General features: G+C 42.8%; 1 protein-coding gene across 3 annotated transcripts in view; it reads right to left on the bottom strand.

Annotated features, from left to right (window-relative positions):
* Positions 1-1,040: 1,040 nt before the first annotated feature.
* The window catches only part of LOC107310980 (uncharacterized), a 334,005-nt gene continuing 309,087 nt past the window's right edge, over positions 1,041-25,958 (bottom strand). For 2 of the 3 annotated variants that reach the window (XR_014943801.1, XR_014943802.1), the window contains 5 exons: positions 18,517-18,680; positions 10,047-17,607; positions 6,797-9,487; positions 5,849-5,979; positions 1,041-4,896 (listed from right to left, as the gene is read on the bottom strand). Coding sequence is in view for 1 of the 3 variants with exons in the window: in XM_085541101.1 (XP_085397227.1) it covers positions 2,751-2,794; positions 3,600-3,629; positions 5,849-5,979; positions 6,797-6,883; positions 9,276-9,286 (303 nt within the window). In the remaining 2 variants the exon portion in view is untranslated. The remainder of the gene's footprint in view (positions 4,897-5,848; positions 5,980-6,796; positions 9,488-10,046; positions 17,608-18,516; positions 18,681-25,958) is intronic. The other variant, XM_085541101.1, reaches the window with a different exon arrangement.

Below are 25,958 nucleotides of genomic sequence, written 5' to 3'. Positions count from 1 at the left end.
GGTTGGGGCTGAATGGTCTTTAGGGTTCCTTCCAATCCAACCCATTTTGTAATTTCATGATTCTATACCAGGAGAAGTGTTTTCCCTTGGTAAGTGTGACTAAGCTGGAAGAATGGTACTGGAAGCTATGACAGCTAAAGTTCTTAATGTTTTCATTACCTTCATTTTTAAACTTCCTAAGTCCAGTAACATGCTCCCAGCTGGGCAGTGCTGTGCAGAGCTGGTGTGGTACAGGCTGAATGCTGGCCATGGCAGCCAGTGGTGCTGCAGGGATCACGCTGGAGAGCTGTGAATAGACTGGGTCAGAGTGTCAGGTTGACTTGAGGCCAAGATAAGAGTGGGAGTTGTGGGCTGGGGCCATAGAGCGCAATACAGCCGTACCAGCAGGGGCTTGTGTGAGGCTCTGCCCTGCAAATGTTTATCCTGTAGCAGATATATGAGGTACTGTGTGGATGCTTTCCAAAGCGTGGGATAGGAAGACATGGAAAAGCTGTATTATCGTTTTCCTGACTGTTGCAGGTGCAAAGAATTTGGTAACAATATTTGCTCTGGAGCCAAATTGCTCTCAGACTCCCTCCTATGTTTGTTCAGTTGAAGAGAATTAACCAGCATCTCTGCTTCTCAACAACTGCAGGGTAAGAATTCCCAGACAGAGTATTTTCTTTTATTTCCTTCTGAAATATGTGACAAGTGACAGGCAAAAATCAATTTCTTTGGTTGCATATTTGAAAGGTACCTGACTATTTCCTCTCTGCATCCATTGCCCTGAGCGTATTCAGCCTGCCTTGGTTCCTGGTAATTGGGCTGAGGGCCTCTGGAGAGCTTCTTGTAAACTTTTCCTCTGCTCCAGGTTTGGAAAAGTTCAGGGATCTCCCAACCACAGGGCTTTTCTAGGTGCTTTGCATTTTGGGTTTCAGGTTCCATCTCAAACCAAGAAGTACAAGGAAGTATCATATTCACTGTGTTGTTGTTGTTTGTTTGTTTGTTGTTTAAATAATTACAATAATAGTAACATAAAAAGACACCTCCAAACCTTAACATAACAGAAAAATGTCCTTTATTTAAGCTAAAAATGTACAGAAGTGACTTGATTTAAATACAGTTCAAGAAAGGGGAAAAAGTGTTTCTTGAGTTTCTTGAGCTCTGAGGGAGCCACAGTTTAATGGCAGTAGCACACTTGTGTGATGGCTGTGGTGTGTAGCACTGCTGATACAGCCCTGGGATGGGGGTCTCAAAGGGTGCTGTGCCATTATGGACCACGGTCCTGGCTGATGGGGCTGTTTGCCAATCTGAATGAATGCAACCAGTCTAATCCATTTGATTGCAACTAACTCCTTGCTGCTAAGGGCTGATTGAGGGGAAGGACGACATTCAGCTCCATGGTAGCAGTGGAATATTATAATTTCCATTCAAATTTTAAAATGACAAATATTTATTTGGTTTGATAAATCCCCCAAGTCCTCTCCATCTCTGTTTCTATTTTAATGCAAAAATAGAAGCACTCTTGTTCCTATCTTGTTTTCATGTTGGCAGAAGCAGCTGTCTTGGTTGGTAGTGTTATCATACATTTGACTGTGATGTAGCTCTGTTTGTCTTTAGTTTACTACTTGTTTCTTTCTCCCCAAGTGCACTGAATACTGAGAACTGGTTCTGCAGCTGGTATCAGCTGGCAAAGTCTGGCTCTTCTGGAGAAGGGGGCCCAGTCCCATAGCTCATGCAGGTCACCGCAGAGCTGGGTATTGTTACTAAGAAAACAGTTGGTAATGAGCCATGCACTTAAAGCTGCTTGGGGAGGAAGAAGACTTTGGTGTACTGTAATCACAGGGTGACTTTGAGCCACAACTATGCTGTAGCCATGAAAAGGGAAATGCAGTCTTAAGGGACAAATGAGACAGGGACACTGCAGCAGGCACAGATGAGAGTTCAGCTGCAAAGTTGTGCACTTCTTTGCTCACTGAGAAACAAAGTAATGCAGGTAAACACAAAGAAATGAAATGGCTTTGGGTAAATCAGAGGGGACAAGTTGCTATGTATGTTTGCCTACATTCCATTCTAATTTCCAGGTTAGCACCGGATGGCTCAGAAAGGGTATTCCTTAGAGAGGTGAAGGTGTGAAGGGCAACTAAGTGCCTGGTGCTGTAAAGTCCTTTCTTGTGTGTAAATGTAAGCTGTGCACCCCCCAAAATGTGTTCCTGCCAGGCCTGATTTCACAACGGCTGCGTTTAATGGGACAAGTGAGTAGAGACTGAAAATAGCTCAGAAGAGGGAAGAAAAGACAGAAACGTGCCCTGTATAACTATGGGGAGGTACCTGTGCAACTGCTCGGCCTCAGAACCACCCCTCTGGATGAGCAGATGGGTCACACATGCATTGCTGTAGCAAGGAGCAGGTGCATGTCCCATGCAAGGATAAGCAGCTGGCTGGCAGCACTGACCACTGAGTAGCCATCTTTTGCTCCACACAAAGCTGGTCAGCATGGAGAAACTGGGTGATGTCAGGAATGAAAGGCTTCAGGTCAATAATCCTTAGCAAGGAGTGAGCATTTAAACAAAGGAGCCATTGTGGAACCTACAGACAAATGCCAGTTGTAAAATGGATGGCATCCTACTCAAGAATGCAATGGCCACTTCCAGACTTGTGAATTTCCACCAAGTTTTAGAGGCTAAGTGCTAAAGAAGATAAATGTCAATCAGTGGTAGGATTTTTGTCTGTCCCAGGAGTTTCCATTGGATGGAGGCCTTAGCCCATGTTCAGTACACCTTGCTTGGCTTTCTTCCCTTCTCAGATGACTGTCCTGTAACGGATGAAGGGAACACATAGCATCAGGATGGAAAACCAAGCTGGCCTGTCTGAGAGTCCTTTGCACATCCACTATTTCTCGCCCCATTAGCGCATATGATTGCCCTTTCTTTGCAACTGTACACAAAAATAATGGCTCTGTGCACAGCACATACACAAAATGAAGGGATCCAGCAGTTTCTACTGCAGTACAGGAATGCTGCTAGAGTTGATGGGAAGTCACCTCTTTCCTCCACACTCCCCCAAAAATCAGTTATGTCTTAGATCTTTGGCAGAAGAGCAATAATTTCAATGTGCTTTGCAGTGTTACAAGCAATGGTACTGCTCAGAATGAAATGCTGCAGCTGTGAATTTTGCTTCATGTTAAACAGGACTCACTTCTGTTTGCTACACAGGATAATGGGATTTCAGATTGCTCAGGTAACATAATCACCATCCGTGTTATTTGTGCAGACATAAAATAGCAGAGCAAAAAAACCAACTAAACATACAAGAAATCTGTGGTATAACTTTAAATATGGGTGCAAGGATTTCCATGCTTCCCACTATCCTGTGTAGGCGTTTTGTGATTCCTACTAATTATCTAACCATATGTTTCTCTCTCTCTTTTGTTTTTAATTAAATACTTCAACACTTTTCTTTGTGACATTTTATTTGATGCCATCATTCCCCCTGATTCAGGATTAGGCTCCCAGCAAATCAGCCCATGCTACGTGTAGAAATAGCCACCCCTGTAAATACGGTCCATCCATGCTGTGGACATACTGAACTTAATTAGTAAAGAAATATTTTTCCATTACCTGAATATATACAGGAATGTAGGAAAAGCTCTGAAATATGGAAGAGGGAATAAAAACAAATTCAGACTTTGCAGTTTAATTAAGGTAAGTATAGCACAATCAGCACAGTTTCAAAATATATTATTGTTGCAGTTCTTCTTTAGAAACAGTTTTGGACCAAACATGCTGATTACCATTAGCTCTGCTTCCCATTGTGTTCTCTCTAAGTACCAGACTCCCACAGCTGTGATACAGTTTCCTACAATGGGTTTCCAGGAGCAAAATGGTTTGCAGAACAGCCCTAGAGGGGTGACAGCCAGCAGCGTGGTACCTTCATGTGACAGGTCTGTCTGCACAGCTGCACCGGGGAAGGGCCCTTAGTTGCCCTGTGTCACAGAGCAGATGCACAGCTCTCAAGGATGAGGCACAAGTTTGGCCCTTCCTGCTATGCCACTCAGCTGACTGACAGAGGAGTGAGAATGATCCAGGACAACAGAGAAGCAGCAGCATTTTGTGAAATGAGGAAGTGGCTTGCTAACGTTAACTGGTTTCACGCTGCTGTGAGAGTTCATTCTCCAGGAGAAATGCATCTATACTGGGGTAAGGTGAAGAGGAAAAAAGTCTCTCTTCAACTGAGCTGTGCAAGCAGAGCAGGGTGAGTGGCTTCTCAGAGATGCAAAACCACCAACTATTTTAGGTACATATGACTGTCCTTGCAGATATAAAGAAAAGCAAGTTCAGAGATAAAAGGGACTTAATTCCCTACAATTCAGTAGTGCAAGTCTTTTATTCCTACATCCAAAGCCTTGCACTGAGCACCACATTCAGCTTGTACTCACTCGTACTGGACAATACACAATCTGCATTAGCTTTACTTCTGTTAGAAAATCTGCAGAATGATTTTGAATTTACTTTGTTGGCAAAGTGTGTGGTGGTATTTTTGTTTAGGAAACAATGGTGATAGATAAGGCTTTATTTCTACTGGATTAAAAAAAAAAACAAAAAAAAAAAACCACACAACAACTTCCTATAATATATGTGCATTACACACAGAGAAATTCTCCAGAATGTGAAACTTCGCCTTAAGCTGCTCAACTCATTGGCAGTAACGTCCAGGGAGAGGCCACTTAGGCCAGTGATGAAAACTACGTGCATCAAGACACCACGATAAGAGACAAGAAAAGAAAAACAATTTAACTTGTTATTACGCTGGGAAAGCTGTCCTTCCAGACATTGGGTATAAAGGTCTGTTCACAATGGTGGGAAGCTGCTGCTGGGTCCTCTCACTGCTTTGTGCTAAGACATCTGCCACATCTGCCTCCAAGAGGAGAGTTTTTGTGCTTACTTAGAACTGAGCCTGTCAAAATACTAATTAGACAGCATTCAGACATATTCACAAATTGTATACATGGTATAAAGGATGAGTAGTGAGATGAGAAATTTTGCAGATGATGCAAATTATTTAGCATTGTAAAACTAAATCTGGGCACAAAGCACTGCTGCAAGAGTTCATGATACTGAGTGGGCAATAAAATGAATGATGTAGTGCACTGTCAACAAAAGCAGAGCACGTGCAGAAGCTCACTCTATCTATACTTCAGCATCAATGAGTCCTTCTCTAGTGGAGAGAGTATGGAGTCCTCTGTGAATACTAGTTAAAGCCCATCAAAGAGGCAACTAAAATCTTCAGAATTACCTGGAAAAGCAGCAGGAGCAAAATACAAATCCACTGCTCTAACAATCATCAATGAAACTGCGTCATGATAATAGTTGGTTTACCAGCCTCAGGAAGGGCTGAGCTGAAAAGCACCCAGGATGAGGAGAGGTGGGATACAGCTTCCATTAAGGTGAGAAATGAAGGAGATTAGTTTCCAGGGTAGAAAGGGACGACAAAAGTAGGAGATACACTCAACATCAGTTTGATCATGAATGTCATGTAGAAAAAAAGGAAATAGGAAATAGTTGTTGGTGGCTTCTCATAAGAATAAAAGGGGACCCAACAAAACATTCACGCAAGAGGATTTAAACCAAGGCAAGGAAGTACTTTTTCCATGCAAAGCATAATTAAATTGTGGCACTCGTTGCCACAGGATGTTGCGGAGGCCAGAAGTTATAAATGGCTTGAGAAAAGGATCAAAAAAATTCAAGGAGGATAGATCCATGGGTGGCTATTAAAACACAGTGGTCTGGGGGCAGCCTCTGCTTTGGGAAGTCCATAAACCATGGATTGCCTGGAGCAAGTGGGGTACTGAGCAAGGATCATGGCATACCTCCTCTTTGAATTTCCTCCTTCCACATCTCCTTCTGGCTATGCCAGGGGATAGGGCACTGCTTCACACAGCTGTTAGATGTGACACCAGGTCCACTGGTTCTGTCTGGGGCTTGTCTCCACTTAACTCCCCTTGAATTCAAAGAAAAAAAATAAAGCAGAAGAGGGGGGAAGAAACAATCCCAGCCTTCCACACACTGCTAGTAGGCAGCCTGGTAGTTGTTTTATTTTCTTTAGAATGGACCTTGTGTTGCAAGTGGCAGGAAGCCATGAACCACAAAAATAAAATAATTCTAACCCTAGTGCTAAGTAAGGAAAACAAAGATGGCTCAGCAATTAGCAGCATTATATATGTTACTACTAAGTAACAACAGATGTCAGGACTTGAGCCCTTTTGCATTCCTTGCAATCCTTTGGAAACCAAAGCCTTTTGACGTTGCTATACATTATTACAGTTATTTTGGGTCTCGGAGAACAGCAAAAGTTCTTTGAATGCTGAAATATGTATGCTACTAGGACTGGCTGGGTCTTACCTGTGTCTATCTCACCATCCTGCATACTTCTGCTGACTTAACAGGCGAGTGTGTGCTGTAAAAGCCTGCTCTGTAAAGACATGCGCTGGCCATGAGTCATTAGCAAGCATGCGAAGCTAATTGGCAAAATACTCATAAAAGATTTTGAAGGTGGGTTAATTACAATTCATTACACTGTAAACTGTCCCCAGGCTATTGTTAAAAAATGCAGGAGTTTCAAGGTCCAGTATTTTATGATTCATTTTGCCATGCAGCAAAAAACAGACTCTATATCAAACTACATTCATTATAGTTAAGACCACAAAATCTTTATTGGTTTTCCCAACATTCCCTCCTTGTTATATGAATTCATATGGACTGCACATTTCTAACAATTGGCAAGAAAGCTTGAAATAAAATTTATGATATTTTCTTACCTTATACTCAGTGCAGCCTTAAAAACTGCCCGCTCCAATTGCTTCACCTCCTCCCACCTTGATTCACTTGAGCTGATAGGATAAGAGCTGGAAAATAAACAGAGAGGTGAATGAGAACAACTTCCCCACGCTGAAGCTTTGGTCGTGTGGTGAACCAGGCTGCTGCATGTCTGCACAGGAAATTCAGCTCCACAAGAATACTGATAACAAAATTGTAATAAATAAGAATTTCCCCTTGCAGTACTGTATGTAACAGCTTCCAATTCAGTTGACACATATTTACCAGATACTTCTATATCCATATGGAGGCTCTCATTGCTGAGCACAGGACGTACCACCAGAGACCTGGGTTTCATTTTTGCCTCTGCTTAGACAAAACTTGCAGACTTGTTCATCAATTGCATGAACAATACAACCCCAAATGCTTTGCAGGATGAGGACCTTGGCATACTTAAAGCCAAATTCTCAAGCTTTATAATAGAACTGTGCCTTTGACTGTTCTTGCTTATGCCTGGGATATCAAATACTGATATCTTCTAATGAAAGGTCTGTGGGAGGGAGGCATCACTATTGAGTAGCTTGGCATAATTCTCAATAACACTGTGTTGAGGAAAAGTTAACACAGAGACTCAGCTGCGACCTTTGTGGGAGCCAAGCCAAGTGCTGTGCATCAGTGCCACCTTTGTACCCTTTTCCATGGGTGCTCCTTAGCTCTTGGTGCTGGCTGGCACTTGGGCTCTCTGAGTAGTAAATGGTACCATTCAGCTGGACTTTGCTTCACCCCAGTATGCTTAGCTACATTCAGTTTTGCACAGACAGCAGGCTTTCTCCTGTGCTGGCCCTGCCTGCATCTGACTGCACTGCATCTTTATCAGCTCATTCTCTTTCTAATGCTATAATGTGAAGTACAGCAATAACAGCAAAGTGGCACAATCCTAGGCTGCAGCAAATGAGAACAAGCTCAAATGTAGCTGCCATGGTCACAGAACAGGAAGAAAAACTGCTTACCTTTGGAAGGCCTCCAGTAGACAGGTTTCGCTAGCAAGACTTCCTTACCTCCACCGCCAACCCTTAAAGGAGGCCTGGGAAGGAATGGATCGTGGCTCCTCCCCTTCCAGTCACTCAAGAGCATTGTATGCATGGAAGTAACTAGGGTCTGCTTCTCACCCCTATGAAAACTGTTGATGACATGGATGTATTTTGTTGCTTCAGTTCATATGCTACTTCTGTAGTGTTTTGAGGTGATGGGTAAGTAGAATACTGAAGAAAATACTTACTCAAAATAATTCTGCTGCTGCTCTTTTTTCCTTCTGAAAACTCTAAACATTTCAATGAAACTGATCATTTCTGAATGCAAAATATTTTAATCCATTGAAGAATGCCTTCTCTTCCACCAAAATGTATCAGTGGAAAAAATCCTCACAAAGACTACCAGATATTAGGCAGGCAGGAATATCAGTTAATTCCAGTAAAACTCAGCAATAGATTTACTATAAAGAACACTGTTTTTGTTTGCATTAATTTAGTAAAAACTGATAAATATCTTGGGTTGGCTCTTTTGTCTCAAGTTTCCTCTGAGAAACTGGATTTTCTTCATGTGATAGCACCAAAGCTTTTATATGTGTTGGGACCAAGACACTGTTTAGCTCAGTTTCTAACAGAGGTACTCAAGAAAGAGTACAGTTTAACCTGACCCTTTATTATACCTGTACTGGCTGCCACACCAGCCTCCACAGCTGCTCTGTAACCTTTAACATGGATCCTCCTCTACTGCAGTGACCAGAGGCTGACAACAGAAATGAATAATGATACACAATGGGAGCTTTTTCCCCACCAGGTGATCCACTGTGTAGGATGTGCCTCTTGCTTCCCCTCCTGAAATGCACACCCTATTGCACTGGCAGGGACCCCCAGCCGTTGTGCCAGGCATGGAGCAAAACCCAAAAGGAGTTTACAGCCCAGTGGCCAAAGCACAGCAGGGTTTTCACAGCCGGTGGGCATTTGGAGTGAAGGGTTTGGATATCAGATTTCAATGACAGTGATATTTATGGATGCTCTGACTAATCTCTGCGCCTGGGACATAACAACTATATCCAAAAACATTGGCAAATACTTCTTTTGTTTTGTTAAATATTACAACTAACTACTCCCATCTCACCTGGAACTAGTACATGAGCAAAGTTCATTGTGACATTTCAGCAGCATCAACGCTGTTATTGGACAGCCCCACCAGTGAGCAAAATGGAAGCAAAAGAGGAAAAAATGAGTGATCAAAATTTTCCAAACTCTCACAAATGCTTGTTTCAAGCAGTGGAGAGATTTTGCAAGTTGCAAGTGTCAGTATTAAGTACTGAATTCTCCTTTTTCCCTTTGGTGTCATTATAAATAGGGATATTTGTTTTTAAAATAGACATTTTTCATCACTTCTTTTTAGGGTCGTGCCTCTGTAAGGCTCACAGATGCTGAATTTGGACAGTACCTTTTAACCATAATATATGAAGCTTCAAAATTTCAGAGGCTCCATTAAGAAGATCATGCAGAAAGTGGGATTTCTGCCATTGGTTTGATTGGCTCCAAGATTACATCCTCGCTGTTCCTTGGAAGTCATCTTCGATTTGGAAATCATCTTGAAAAATGTTGTGATACATTGCTCTCTGAGGAGATTCCTGCTACTTCATGGTTTTGACGAGGCTGTAAATAACAAAAAGCCATACTCATCAAGAGCTCCTCCAGTCCCTGCTGAAATCAGAATAGTCAGAAATGGGCAACAGCAAAACGTTAATCAAATTCCTTCGAATCTCAAAAGAAATGTTGAGTAGAGCTTCTCTGAGACTGCAGAAAACTGCCTGTGGAAAACTGTCAACATTTCTCTTTAAGGTATTGTGTCAACATTTGGTATCTATGAATCAGTTGTTGAAGTGGTTGGAAAAAACAGAAAAACACATTTTTATAGAAGTTGGGAATAGATATCTATGATGAGAGTATAAAATATATGCATCTTGCTATTTAAATATATATACAATACCTATATACAAAGCTCTGTATATAGAATTATTTATGTATATTTATGTACAAGAACACAAAAACTTTCAGTCAGTGCCAGTTTTGCACCAGTCACTTTGAAGGCAGGTTTGTTTGTTTGTTTAGGAAAACCTGCTCTGATGAGTGACCTCACCCAGCTATGGATTGGATGCCCTGTAAAAAATCCTGGGTGGGCAGTGTGATGAAATATCATTGTGTAGGGACTTACAGATTTGTTACCATCCACTGGGGTACAGTCTTCCACTCCAGCAGATGCCAAGTCCCATTGACCATGTGCTAGAAAACAAGGGAAAGATGTGCAAGCATTTGGAGGGGAGGTTGGCCCCATGGCTGTCTAGAAAAAATCCCATTGACTCCAACAAACCAGGAATTCACCCACAGTCCTTGGAAGATTTTTACAGAAGCGCAAATAACGTGCTGTGCGTAAGGTAGAATGATACAAAGATTGTAACAAAGATGGTAACAGATATTCAAAAGGTTATTTATGAGAAAAAAACTCACCAATATGGATGCCTTTGCTGGGAAATACTGAGGCAATCTCCATCAGGGAGCAATCTCCAAGAGATCCTGCCTTAGTGGTGGTCAGCCCTTAAATGAGGTCTAAAGGAGGTGGAGTCAAGCTCCACCCCTTCTGTGAGCACAGCTGAATTACTCTCACCTGTGCTCCCACAGCTGACCCGACACTTGCTTCAGCTGATTAATCAGAGGTTCAGGCTGTGATTACCAATTTCCCATACACCATGTAAATCCTATAATCAAAGCCTTCCCTATTGGTTTTATTTACTTTTGCATTGTGTATGATATGAAAATTGAGCTCTTTAAATTCCTGTGCTTATCTCAAGCCCCATGGAAGTACTACTTATTTCATCTGTTTTTATTAAAGCTCATGGGTGCTCCTACGTCAAGGTTGGTGGAAGTACCTTACTGAAAGCTTCTCATGCAGATTTTTTCCTACAGTAATTCAAAGGGATAAGACATCTTACAACTGGCTTTTATAACCCTGCAAGAAAAAAAAAAATAGTCTGGCTCAAAAGCTGCTTTTTCTCTAGCAGAGAGCTGAGCTGCTAAGAGATCTGTAGTATTCCCCCTCAGTGAGCCAAATCCTGCAGCTCAAAGCAGGGAAAAGAGTCGTAAATCTTTGCCAACGAGAGGCACCACTAGCTGAGAGCTCAGCCATCGCTTCTGGAGTCGAACAACTCAACAGCAAAGGTGGCATAATCGCCAGCTGTCATGAAGGCAACATGGAACCCTACAATGAATTCAGGTCCCCTGTATGACCTTGGACAAGGTGTGTACAGCCCTTTCCTTTGCTTCCCCATCGAGAAGATGGAGCTAGTAACACTTGATTTGCTCATCATGTTTATTTAAGTTATAAACACCTCCAGGCAGAGGCAATCCCTTACAACGTGTCTATACAATGTCTAATAGAAGGCCCTTGTCTCAGCTTAAAATCTAGATACTACATGGAGGCAAAGAATAGTACCTGGCAGAGTGCAGATTTCAAACTAGAAATCTAATATCACATAGTTCTCATTCTTTCCTGCTTTTGGCACATGGCCCTTTTCAGGATGACAGATCCCGAGGGCCCTCTGTTGCCGTCTCCCATTAAAGTTTACATTACACTCACTGTCAGTTTGTCTTAGAAGTGTCCCAGTATTTCCCCTTTAGATTTTTAAGAGGCCATACAGTAAAAAGATTGAGTGGACTACAGCTGGTCCTGGAGTTGCAGCTGTAACCAGAAGCTTTATGATGAAATTCAGGTAGAAGAACAAATAGGAGGAGGGGGAAAAAAAAAAAGAAAAAAAAGAAAGGAAACAAGGGAATGCCATCAAAGTCTTTGCAAGACAAATTCATTTTACCTTTGTCAATGACTGTGGTTTTCAAGGATAAAGATCAAAGCAATGACCGTGGGCAGAGCTATGACAAATGCCGAGATCAGTCTGTTAAACCCTAGCATTAGCGTTACAGTTAGACTGGTGTCTAGACTAGCAGTGGGTACTCATGCCAGGTTTGGCAAGCACAGCAGCTCAGCGCTTGCATCAGAGCTGTAACAAGAAAAATGAGGCATCCAAATTGCAGAGGGGAGGGAGCGATCGGACTCCAGCAGAGTGGAACTTGAGGAAAGGAAGTCTGGTAAAAAGAACAACAAAAACAACAACAGCAAAGCAAAACAAAATAAATCAATCCACAGCCATGTTATTGCCTGTGCCCAGGGAAAGTCAGCTGTATCCCCCCTGATGGTTTGTACTTTGTGATTAATGTACACAGAAAGCTTAGATAACTGGGGGAAAGTAATGCCAAATTCTTATCAATACAGATGAGCTGGCTTCATATTCCTCCATCCCTTTCATGTGGAAATGAGACTTCATTTGATGAGGCCAAGCCCACATTTGAAATAGCTCAGCTGGGATGTCTGTGTGGTGAGGGTTCAGGTGCCTGCATGAAAAACTGATATGGCTGAATGGACTCCGCTCCTCTGGTCTTCCTCTTCTTTGTGGAGTGAGCAGAGAGCTCTTGTTTGTGGGGTGGAGATGTGCTGAGGTCTGAGTGATGGACTGGACAAGGAAGCACAATATTGCTGGCTGATGAGGGGCCATGGCCCCTCATAAAGTGTTTCTGCTTTCCTCCAGGCAATTATTGCATGGACCTTTCATGAGCCCTTAAATATAACTCACTGCCACGACCCATGTTAGCATGCTGGGGCCAGGCTTGCTCTCACACTGCTGCCCAGAGGCACACGGTCAGTGTGGGGCTGCAGGCTCTCTCAGCCAGAGGAGAGGAGCAATGGCATCGCTCTGCCTGCAGCCCATGCCTGGCAGCGTCTGGGGCTTTCCTGGCCCGAGAGTGCCACACAGGGTTGGTAGAGGGATAAACACCAGAAAAATCTGCTTGCTGCTGGCTTGGAGCTCCCACCTGCGTGGCAAAGCCTGCATGCAGTAGAAGATCTGAAAACTGCAGATACTTCCAAACAACTACTTATCATCATAGTTACAATGGCTTCCACCAGTCATTAAGAGTTCAAAAGAAGCTGCATACTAACATGGACAAATGCAATCTTCAGTGGGTGGAGACAGACAGGAGGGAGTATTTTCCAAAACCCATCTGGTTTCAGCTGTGCTCATACAGGGTCTTACACAGTCCGTTGTCTGTAGCACAGTGTAGTACTTGCTAGAAACAATTAGCTAAGACTTAGACTGGTCTTAGCTAACTGTGCTATTCTCAGCTCTGCTACTGATTCACCTGCACTGCCTCAGGCGAGTTGCTTGCATATTTGTGCCTTAGTTTACCCACTGGTAAGACCAGAGATAGTAACAGTCTCACCGAGCGGTGCAAGGATTAATTAACTAATATTGGGAAAGCAGTTTGTGTCTTGACGCCTTTGTGCCTTTGTTTACCCATCAGTAATGTCAGAGATAAAACTGTCTCATGGAGAGGTACAAGGATTAATTAATTATTTGAAAACTAGTTTGAGATCCCTGGATGAAAGATTCTGAGTAAAACATATCATTAAAAACATCTCCCGGTCCTCTGTGAAGTTCAAATAAAGCTGGAACTTCTTAGTCATTCAAATAATTAAACCATAAATACTGTTTATTTTAATCTCGCCTTTAACAAAATAATCTAATCTAGGCAGTGATACCAGCCAAAGAATGGAAAATGTTTCAAATTCAGGAGACCTATCAATTTGAAGAGCTTGATTCTTAATTGCTTTTTGATTTCTATCAATGGAAAGTGAGAGCAATTGTATTTACAAATGCCTGCGAAAGCACAGGGCAGCTGGGAGGACGCCTGCAGTTCCTCTCTAGGGTTCCAGCCTTACATATGCACATGGGTACAGCAGCTATCTACAGTGCTTACACAGTTTTTCACACTATCCAAGCCGAGGACAAATGTGAGGTCCTCTCAATCACTTCCATTGGGAACTGTTGTATCTAGGGGGATAAAATGTATGCAATTGGCTCTCTTTTAGTCACTTTCTCCCTCTCTTGTTTTTCCACATCTTTTTCCTTTTACAAACTACATATGCAAAGAAGTTGTTTGCAGAATCGAGGATGTGATTTTTAATTGAACAGGCCCTCTTTTAAGGTGTAGCTACTGCTGGGAACCAGCTTGCACAGCAACCTGCTGTACTGAGCACCCGAACCTCTACACTGCATGAGTTTCTCTTTGGCTCAGAGAGACTCATCTCAGCCTTTTTATGGCTTTCCACTTCTCTCTGCTTGCAGAAAATTTTGCAGCAATCTCTGCTGTGTGGGAATATAGGGAGGAAGAAAGGATGCTGTTGGTTTCTTGAGCTACAGCACTTTCATTAGTTAAATACCTTGCCATCTTTTTCACGCTAGCCCACCTTCGACTGAATTTTCAGCAGACTGAAAGAAGCCTTTAGGGCCATTTGAAAGTAACCACCAGATAAAAGCGATTGTCATCCTCCCTATGTGGCAGGCAAGGAAGCAGACACAGGTAGACTGGTCACACAGGAAGGTGAGGAGGGACCTGATGACTCAGAGCTTTTGACTCGCAGCTGTCAGCTTTAGACGCCACTCCAGCCAGCTATAAAAGCACATGGTTATCTCTGACCTCATGAATAATCCCACTGATTTAAGCCATAAACTTAAGCATCAGGGCCTTAACCACCTCACTGTGCTTGCCAAGAGTTGATAAACAAGAGTGCAGGTCTGGATAGGCCCAAGTAATTGACGTAGAGGAATAGTAACAAATGGTAGTTTCTCTGGTGCAGGTTTCCTAGTAGCTTTTCTGTCAAGGAAGGGCACCTATATGGATAAACAAGTGGTTTGGTCACTGAGATGAGGGCCCTTTGAGAACTGAAGTAGCTCCTGCAGAAATTGCCCTGCCAGACCCAGGGGCCTCCACACTCCTCATACACCTTGTCCTCCAGACCCTTTTCCATCTTTGCATACCTCCCTCTCTAATAGTGTTTTACATCCGTTTTGTGCTGTGGCACTCAGACTGTACCCAATGCAGGTGAGGCCGCACAGCACAGAGCAGAGGGGACAGCCCCTCCCCCTGCCTGATGGCAGAGCTGGGCCTGGTGCCCCCCCACGGTGTGGTTGGCCCTCCTGGTGCCAGGGCACACTGCTGGCTCCCATACAACTTGCTATCAGCCAGAGCCCTCATCCCTTTCAGAAGAGCTGCTGTCCAGCATCTCACTCCCAGCCTGTACGTACAGCCAGGGCTGCTCCTCCCCTGGTGCAGAATCTGGCACTGCTCTTGTGATGATGTAATAATCCCTGTCCTCAGGTTTTTCTGCAGGAGAACGAGGGTCTCCTAGGAAGGGAAGGTGTAATCTATAGATCCAGAGATAAGAATAGTCCTTTCCTGGCAGGGATTTACTGTGTGCTTGATCCCTTTTCACTTTGTTTCTAGTTGGTGACATGGGATTTCAGCGAGATGCCTGTTGTTCCAACCTTCTCCAGAGGTGAAAGGTGTCAGCTCTGTTTACAGGATGGAGCAGAAAGATTTGTGAACTCACCCAGAATTGGTGCAGTAATTTATAACTGCAGCGTTTGGATTTTGCAGACTGAGACAGGAAGTGGTGATTTAAAAATGCAAGTTTAATAAACCCAGACAAAGCCCATTTTGCCACTTCAGCTTCTCACCTATGAGAAGCTCTCAGAATGGTCCTTAGTAGCTGCAGACACTGACACGTTATCTCACAGAGTAATGGTGGGAGTGCATGAGCTAGAGGAACTAAACATCACTGCCTAATATGTCCAAATATTCTTCCTGCTCTGCATCCATCTGCTTTCTTATGACATAATGGCATGCTGACACGAAAACTGAAGAGGTGAACAGAAAGCTACTCCATGGGGTTTAACTATGACAGTTCAGATACTGTTGTGATGCCTCCAGAAGCCTGAAGCTCAGTGTGTGCTGAAGCAGCACTGGGCCAGACTTCTGGGGCTGAGGCATCGCAGGGATCCTCTCTGCACTCAGCCCTGGTGAGGCTGCACCTTGAGTAATTTCTTCAGTTTTGAACCTTTCACAACAAGAAGGATGCTGAAGCCCTGGAGTGTGTTCAGAGAAGGGCAATGAAGCTGTGAGGGGTCTGAAGCACAATTCTTATGAGGAGTGGCTGAGGGAGCTGGGATTGTTCAGTCTGAAGATGAGGAGGCGCAGGAGTGACCTTATTGCTCTCTACAGCTGCCTGAAAGGAGGTTATGGCCCAGTGGGAGTTGGCTTCTCCTTTGTAACAGTGATAGGATGAGAGGAATGGCCTCAAGTTGAGCTGGGGAGCTTCAGATTGGATGTTAGGGACTAATTCTTCTCCAAGAGAGTGGTCAGGTGCTGCAATGGGCGACCCAGGTTGGTGGTGGAATCACCATCTCTGGAGGTGTTCAAGAAACGTTTAGAAGTCATCCTGAGGGACATGGTTTAGTGGGAAACATTGATGATAAGTGGACGGTTGAACTGGATGACCTTAGAGGTCTTTTCCAACCTTGGCGACCCTGTGATCCTCTTGCCCTACACTAGCTCTCCGGAAGCCCTCCCAGACTTGAGCTTGTTTGCAGCACAGACATACACATTTTAAGGATGGGAATGAAAGTATTTTCTCTGCTACACAACTGCATTGCATTTCACACAATACTCCCAGTCCATGAACAGAGTTCCTCAGCATAACATTAATGCCTCCCAAGAGCATGTGCAGGAGAGAAAAATTCTCATGTAAGCCTTGCTAGATTGATGTGATTCTCAGTGATTGTGCAAACATGCCAATGGGTGGGATGCATAGGCTTCATTTTACTGATAATGGCATGGATCTGCACATCAAAACTAGCCACTCCTGGCTTTGGTTTGTGCATTACATGATCCTCCAAAGGCTTCTAAAAGCATATCACTTGGATCTCATTCCCATGTATCATTTCTGTCTACCCTGATCTTGGGTGCAGTTTTCACTGAAGTAGTGCAAGATATAAAATTATCAGCTTCCTTTATGAGCCTCCATTTTTGATAACTGAAATCCAGTTCATGAAGTCCCAGGAACAGTGGTGACCTTTGTTCTCACTTAGAGCTGTGGGTTATCAGATCTTAGGCTGATTTCTGAAGCAGTTTACTCTGTAGTAAGAGGTACTTAAGAATCAGTAGCTGATACATCTAGACCAGTCACCTTTCACTTGGCTACAGAATCCCCTCACACAGATGCTGGAGCCCACAGTCTCAATTTAATTCTCCCCTCTTTCATTCTTCTCTAGAAATGCAAGGGGAAACAAAACTAAGAAAGGATGGAAGGGATGAAGGATTTGACAATCTGACTCTTACTCTGAGCCCTGCCTTCAGACTACTGCCTGACCTTAGGCGAACTGCATCATAGGTTCCCTCAAGTATAGTAAAATACAGCATTCTTTCCATACAAATGTACAGGTGGAAAAAGTTACCTAGGATCATTTATCGTATTGCTTTTTAAGATATATATTCCAAAAAACCAAAGTATAAGAAAATAAAGGGTTACATAACAAAGAATAAAAAAACACCAACAAATATTGTCTCAAACCTTCCCTTTCAAGCAACACACAAAAAGCAACTGAGACTAAAATGGACAAATCCTCCTCTGACAGCAGGCCGATCTGACATAGAGCCATCCTGTGAATCCCAGCCTATTTCATGCCATGCAAAATCACTGCAGGAAAAGACTGACAATGTTCAGACAGCTCATAGCACTGTACCTTTGCTCATGGCAGCAATGCCAGCCAATTGCTAGCGTCTTGGTGTCTGGCCAAAGCAGATGGCAGACAACTGTCTGAAGCTGGGACCTGGGAAAATGGGGATAACATCAGGAAAAAAACAAAAACATCTTACATACCTACTACTCCCACCTCATCCTGCTCTGGGGACATGCCTGCTCACTGTGGACTGAGTCAGTGGCTGGTGTTGTGGCCCTTTGGTATTCTGCATAGTTGCTGCATACTTGCAGACATGGAGCAGTTAGCACGTCATCTCCTATCTTTCATGCACAAGGACTTTCCAGCTAATACCATAGACCAGTGCCTCCTTGGTGGGTCAGATACGAGATGAAGATACAGTACCCACTTGGGAAAGTTTGCTGGCTCTGAAAACCTTCCTGAACTTTTGTTGGATCTTAGGTTACCATGATATATCTGCCTGGATCTGGGTTTTGATTCTCCATAGCTTTATCCCAGGCTGGCTGGGGTAGCACTCCCTCAGAAAAGACCTCAATTAAATGCTCCATTCCCAGGGAGAGGAATGGGGCAGTGGTTGTATTTCGAAGGTGAGGAGATGGAAAGGATGTTTGAGGTCACTTTTTGCACAGGGGAGCGACAGGGCTGGTGATGATGATCAGGAATCATATTGTTTCTTCTCTCCCAGTTTCTATCTCCATGCAGATATTTGCAGCTCTCCCCACCCAGCTGTGCCACCTCTCTACTTCGACCTTCCCAGCACTCCCCAGGCAGGTCCTAGCCCTTCACTGTGGTGTGGCAGAATTCAGTCTTGCCTACGCAGATGAGAAACTTTGGCTCTTTGTAATAATACCAGCTTGCCTGCAGGGAGTAAGGTGGAAGTCGGACCACGTCAAGGCCTTTTATATCCTGCAAAGGTATGTTTGCAAGACACTTGTGGAGAGCACTATGCAGATGACTGACAGTAGGAGAGGTAGGACCAGCTCCCCAGCACAGGGAAAATGGGATAAATCAAATAGTTACCCAGATTTCCATCAGCTGTAGGGTTGGTGTGGTGACAGGCAGGATTGCCATGTTGCACACAGGTACGCTCTGCCAGCCGTAATAAACATGTCCACTTGATGTCAAAAGAACTGGGCTAAATGTCCACTTCCTCTCCCGCTTCAATGGTGCGAGCATCCCCATCTCTGCAAAGTAAGCACATGAAGAGAGGATGAAATTGCTGAGTGGGAATACCATTTGAATTTGTGCTGAGAGCTTTCCAAGGGAGAAAACATCAATCTCAAAAGGTTTTTCAGGATTCAGACTTTTGTCTTCATCTTTTGCTATGTTCAAACACAAACTCTAGTCTTTAAAAGTCAGTGTTATCATGGGTATAAAGTTCATTGGAGCATGTGGGACAAAAAGGTTAGTTTGAAACCATGACTTAAAGAGAAATCTACAGCCCAAAAGTGAGTATTGTGGGGTTCCTTTCTCTCTTACTGTGCTAACAAATTCTGGCCAGAAAATTAGAAAGTGAAATGCTCTTAAAAGTAGTAATTATCCACCCCCAAATTAAAGCTAAACTGAGGAACTTCTAAGTTCCTCAGCTGTGCAAGTTTTGTTATGGTGTAGAGATATTACTACTCTGAGCTTTGAATGTTTTCATTACTAGCAGGCCACAAATGAATTAGGCGGATGATGAAAAAATGACTGTCAATAAAATTTTTACACTGATGCTTCATTCTGTGTGAAACATCTTTTATATGTATGCATATATGTATATACTATAAATAATAGAAAAAATTTTATACTAGGGATGTAAACACTGGTCCCAAAAGCAGTGGCAAATGAACCACTCATATTTTCTGATTGCATAATTTGCCTAAAGGATGGATACGTAATTACACTATAATTAAGTATAATAAACAGAGAAAACGATTTGAGAAGGAAAAATTATCACAGCCTCAACCACATCAGCCAGAAGCTCTCTTCTAATTAAGTTATTTTATTAAACAAAATGTTTTTAAGGTGGGTCCCCTTTGAAAATGTACATTATAGCCCGTGTAATGTAATTTACTTTATAAGTAAAACATGGCTTGTGTATGGACAGATGGTATCTGACAGGACTCATGAAATATGCAGCCACAAGGTCCAGTCCAGCCAGGTGCTGTGTACCCCCACACCCCTGTCCTCAATCCAAGGAACAGACCCTAAACACAGCTCTGGGAAATCTCAGCAGCTCATAGAGCAGCCTTTCATCTGCACTCACTGATGGACTCTTTTTATGTTTGTATTTTTTTTTTTTCTAATTTAAAGGAAGAAATGCTTGTAGGTAACTCTGATGTTGTCATCACGTAATGAGCTGGTAGAGGAAAGGAGGCCAAAAGAAAAAAGAAAAGCTGCCTTAAGTAACTCAAGCTATTTGGTTTTGGATTCAAGAGTCTCTACATGCTGTTCCTTCTCAAAAGACTTCTACCAGTATTAATTCTGCTCAAAGCTCAGCAAGATGCAACGATGGAGTCTTTTATATTACTGTGGCTGAAGAAATCCAAAACACAAACTGATTCACTAACTCAGGAAGACCACATAATCTGTTACTTCATGCGGAAAAGGCTATTGACCGCCCTCCAGTTGCTTCCTCTTTGAACTACAACTTATATTTTTCAATATCTGCCCCCATCTGTTTGGGGACTACAGGACCTATTAAAGAAGCCTTGGAGCATCACTCTGAAGTTAGTTAATACTCCTTCTTGCCAGCCCTCCACCCCACAAAAAAGTAACAAATGTTCAGCTTAAGTTTTAGCTATAAAATTTCTGCATATATCTGCTTCATTCCCACAATTCTCTTCCTCTTACGAGCACTTAGAAATTGTGATCAAGCCATCCCTTAGCCCCTTCTCTGTAAGCTCACTAGATCAAGGCACGTAATATAAATTTCTGCCAGCTCTTTAAGGCTCATACAACCTTGCAGTGTTTTTTGGGAGGATCTCTGTGCATCTGTAACCTGTCACTCTCTTTTTCAGTTCCCAACTCATCCGTAAGGCTTATTTGCAGTGATTTAGGTGTTCTTCCAGGTCATTGCATAAAATAGCAAAACCTCAGTAACACATACATTTGGGATCTGCTAGTGATGAGATCTAAGAATGGACTTATACTCAGTATGTAAGAAAACATTCCTGGTCAAGGAAGTCCCAAGGAAAGGAGAAAATGTGTCCTAAAAATCACTTTTTCACAACATAATGTTGTACATTATAATGTGAGAACATCTCTAAATCCCTAAACTAGCTTTTGACTGTGTCCACTGCATACACGGCTTATTATACAAGGGAGAAAGCAATATGGCATTCAGGAGTAATCTTCTCATGTTTAGAGTTTTCCACTCGTAAATGTTTGCAGACCTTTGAACCACAAAATGTTGTAGGTTATTGATGAGATTACTGATGTGTGGTTAGGTCTTGCAGAGTGCCTTGGGCGGGACACTTAGGTCATCATGGATCTGTACAGTCCTGATGACTACCACAGTTTCTCTCTTAATCCCATGCACTTTTTGTTGTGTAGTGACCTGATTTAAACTAGGAGCTTCCATGAGAAATCATACGGCATTCACAGGTGTAAAGTCAAGCCAAAGAGTCATTTTCAATTGCTTAGCAATTGCTAGACCACAGAAACTCAATGTGTTGTAAGATTCCACTTGGACCCATCATCATGGGTGGGAAAAAGGAGGCGGATTATCCATAGACCTCAAAGTGTTTTACGAAGAGAGGCAAATGCTGCTATTCCCATTTACTGGATAGGGCAACAGCAAGTTGAGACTTGCACAAAGTCACACAATTAATCAGACAGAAAACTGCCACTGAAAACCATACTCTGGTCTAAACAAGTTCTCAGACTGCCCTCATCATGGTAATATCTGAGTACCCTCCAGTAGGATGTTAGAAGAATTTGGGTGTGTCTACACTTGCCGATGCAAACAGCTGCATGTCAATCCAGTCCCCTTCTCCGCCAACTGGACAAAAGCCATCTCCAGGCTGAGGCTGTACAGCCATGTTAACACCACTTGGAGCCCGAGCCCAGGCATACGAATGCCTGCAAGTTCTTTAGGGAAGGCTCATATCCAGCATCACCCTAAAGCATCACTGTGGCTTCTGGGCTGCAGCTTGCTTGTGGCTGGGTGGGCATGGACAAAGCAGATGTGAGACTGTCTCTGAGAGCAGACTGACTTTCCTTCGTTCTGAATCCAGTTTCATCATTTGCAGTTCTTCTTAGAAGATCTACTTATGCTTTAGTTCTCAGAGCCACAAAGTCAGGGCACAGATGTCTTAGTTGTCTGGTTATAGCCTTTTGGCTCCGAGGACAGATCTGGAAGAAGACAGTTTGAACAGGGAAATTTGGATACACTGCCATAAAGGATGAAAACCTGCAAAATGTATTTAGTCATGAAAAACGAAAGAGGAGAAAAACATCTCTTTAAACTCAGAATCTACTTGTCATGAGCAAGAGTACAAAAAAAATATTGTAACTTAATGACCTGAAGGAAAAAGTAGCTGTTATTACAGGGCATTGTGCTGGCAAAGTTCCTATACATCACAGCAATAATTCTCTCCAGACTTCCCTTCCAAGGCATGAGGAAACACCAGTGTGTTTAGCCTCAACTCCCTGGCAGGCAGCATCACTTCCTTGTGAGAGGCAGGGAGCTGACACAGCGATGGGAAGGCTCTCCTTTGTACCAGCAACAAAAGCCCTGTGTGACCCAGAGGGTCTGATGCAGAACTGCTGAGTCCCGCTCCAAGGAAGCTAAAAGTTCCCAAGGTGCCCTGAGAGCTTATCCTGGACAACTCATGCTCCCAGGTTTAGAAATCCTTTGAGGGTTGCTAACTTCATACAAACCACTCATTGCTCTGGAAGTCCCCACACCTTGGTGTGGCTAGAGGCTGGAAAGGTGCAGTATGGATGTATCCAGCTCTGCTCACCCTGCTTTTGCTTTCCTCCCTGGGCACGCACTTCCATCAGCTACCAAGGATGGGCCATCAGATGAGGTGGGCTTTGATCTGGAGCAGCACAGTTCCTCTGAAGCTCTTGCCTGCTTCTGGATCTGAGTCCCTGAATGCCCTGAATGGTGAATGTGTGCTTCATGCATATGCAGAAAAGGCATGGAAGCTGCTTGAAAAAAAAATGGACCTGGTTAATTTGGCTATGATCATCCAGGAAGTTTGTTGCAGAGCTTCAAATAAAATACAGACATTTTGTCTTTTGGGCCTGTGTCTTCACAACAACAATATTCTTCCTCTGAGCATCTGTGCTTGTTGTCTTATCAGGATATGTTGCTTAGTGTGTTTCCTTAAAGGGAAAGAGAACTGAGAAAGTCACGCTTTAATTCTTTAGAGAAAATCACAACAGCTCCATAGAAAAACCCAATAGCTTTCTGCAATTATTGCAATGCTTGTATATCTTTCCTTCCCTTTGTGATCTTTACCACTTCCTTACCATATGTAGAAGGTCTGATCCTGATGAAAATAGTCATGGTTCCATAAATGCCACTCACACAATGTTGATTTATCTCTGAAAAGGATGTGGCCCAGTGCTCTTGGCTGGATTTTTCTTAAAGCAGCCAGGCACTTCTCTCTCTCTACTATACAGAAAGTTGTGAGAAGTCCAGTGACAATAACCTTGCTGGAATTCACCTGGTCCGCCCAGGGAATAGCTATTTCTAGACATGGAAAACACAGCATGGAAAACAAGACATGGAAAACCCAAGCCTTGTCCCTTTAATCTAACATCTCTTGCATGTTGCTGAGCCTAATGTTTAATTTGAAAAAAAAAACAACCTGAAAATAGCATTAAAGGAAGCAGAGGATTTAAACATCACTATATTATTTAGACAGCCTTTCTGGAAAACACTATATTTTAAAAATGACCCTTTTACCATGAGGTTTCTAAAACTATAGAGCTGTCCCCAGCTTCCTGTGAGATAAGGCTTGTAATTTGGAACGGAGTAATGGAGTACAAACAACACAATTTGTATTGTGCTTTGTATTAAGAGGCAATGTGGAACCAACTGGTAGTGTCATATTTCTCCTACTCCAGAGCAGTTTGGGGCTGTTTGTGCTGGAGAGTTAAGTGTAAGAGCAACAAGATGTTGAAAGTAGCTCATCTTCCATGCTTGACAGAAATATGGTGTCAGGGTGCAAATCTCCCATCCTTTTGGTGAAAAGAACTACTGAGCATTTGTGGTCCCCCTCTCTCACACTTGCAGTTGATTTAAGCTGTAAGCCTGTGACTTGAAATGTTTGGAAGGGCTGCTGGTGAGTTGTGGCAGGCAGAGATGGATGCTGCAACCACCTCTTAACTTAAGTGATACAAACCCAAGATGATTTTAACCAGAAGACCTCATTCCTTCATATTCACTTCACATATTTGTATTACAGGGATGGCAAGAGCAGAGAGAAAGAGGAGTTCTGGTGGTGGTTTTACACCAAGCATCAATACCTGTGTGGGAGCTTTTCAGAGCTGATTGCACTCCCAGAGCAAGGTCTAGATCTGGCCTGGGGTTTTTAATTTTCTTCCAATTTGTTGGCGTGAAATCTGACAGCCAGGCAGATGTGTCTGCCTTGAACTTCAGTGTGGATCTCCTTTTGCACTCTACTCTGTTTTTCCAATCCTCAATAGGGGAATGCAAAATTACTGTCCAGAAACATTAATCACAGCATCACAGATCTGTACATTTTCATGAGTTTTCTCCTGGAGGACTGGAAGGCTTTGACCCATTTTCAAAAGTGGGTGTAAAACATATATACATAAGGAAAGCATACAGACTTGGAGCATCTGCAAAAACATATGGTAGTTTCACAACCCACTAACCAGTTTCCTGGACTGAATATGAGTAAGGGCAGGCCTTTCAGAACTAGCTGTTTTTGAATGCTGAGTTTCTGTCTCTCATCCCTTAGTTGCAGTTCTTCGACTTTGTGAAAGATACCGTTTCGCTCTTAGTTTGACAAGTCATTGCACAAAGCCTTTCTGGATACTTGTTCTGCTTTTTATTTTTACAGCTGAAGCCACTCCCAGGCTTCCCTGACAATCTCATTACCTGTCTTTCCATTTCATACAGAGGCAATGTGTTACCTCTTCTTAATCCCAAGTGGCAAAAACCAATCATCTCCTGTATTGGCAATTGCAATTCAGATGTCTGAGGATTTTTCTGTGCTGCTAATCTGTAGAGTTCATTACAAATTTTTCCATCTAAATATTTTGTTTAATGAAAGAATATAGTTTGCTAAAGGATCTACTTTCCTGAAATGTATATATTTTTAAGCAGAACATCAAAAACCTTTGGCTGTTATTTCTGACAACAATATCATTTTCTTTGCCTTATCAACCTTTTCTGTGCAAACATACCCACCTACCAGAACGTTTCCTATTTTAGCAACCAAACTTCAGACCAACATAACACTGGTGTCAAACCAACATACTCTGAAGAATGAGCTTATCCAAACTCATGTTGATATGGAGAAATCCTTCTGCACCTCTCTGCCTATTGTAATTTTAACTCATGAAAGTTCCCAGTGATGGAGATCCCAACAGCTCCCTGGCCCATCAGCTCTATTGTTTCCCTTTCCTTGGATAGAGCTTTCTTAAACTCTTACCTCTTCCATTTTGCTGCAAATAAAGCTGATTAGATCTTCTCCTTCACCATGCAAATATATCCAGTGACCACCATATCCCTTTATACTCCTTTCAGCTACTGTCCACACACATGAAGTCTCTCATAACTATCCTTAGCCTTTTCTAGACTAAACAAACCTAACAGAAAAACAATTCCTCATACATCATGATGTTTTGAATCAGTTCTGCTATTCTCCAGACTTCCTCCCATGTTTACGTCTTTACTTGAAATACAGAGTACAAATCTGTGCGCTGGGCTTCTGCAGAGATAGAATGATCTCCACACGAAAAGTGCTATCACTATCATCTCTCCTAATAGCAAATGTATTTCTGGCCACAGCATCACATCGTAGACTTGGAACTTGTCCAGTTCTCTTAGCCTACTGTCAGTACCATGACCAGGTTCCTATGTACATTTTGGTTAAGCACTTTCTTTTTCATGGAGGAAAAGTTTATTTAAAGCACTTAAAATGCCTTCCCTACTCATAGTTGGGACCTTCCTGTCTATGTTGTTGTTTTAACCCACTGTAAGAGCCCTGTCTGCTCCACCACCCAAACTGTTAACAGACATATTTAAATGAACTGTGACCAACAGACTTCTGTTGATGCATCCTCAGCTTGACTGTGAATCACTTGTATCTAATCTTCCATCATGTTATTTCAACCAACAGCTGAAAAATAGCAATTATTTATGTCACACACACACACACACACATATATATATATATGTATATATATATCATTTCAACAGTTGTCCAAAGGGGACCTGAAGCCAAGACTGATACCAGAGAATAGTGGGCAAATACCTACTTAACACCTGTACT

This window comes from Coturnix japonica, chromosome 3, assembly GCF_054131305.1.
Source record: "Coturnix japonica strain WE chromosome 3, WE-NBRP24, whole genome shotgun sequence".
NCBI classification, from domain to species: domain Eukaryota; kingdom Metazoa; phylum Chordata; class Aves; order Galliformes; family Phasianidae; genus Coturnix; species Coturnix japonica.
This window is presented reverse-complemented; position numbering and strand designations above follow the sequence as displayed.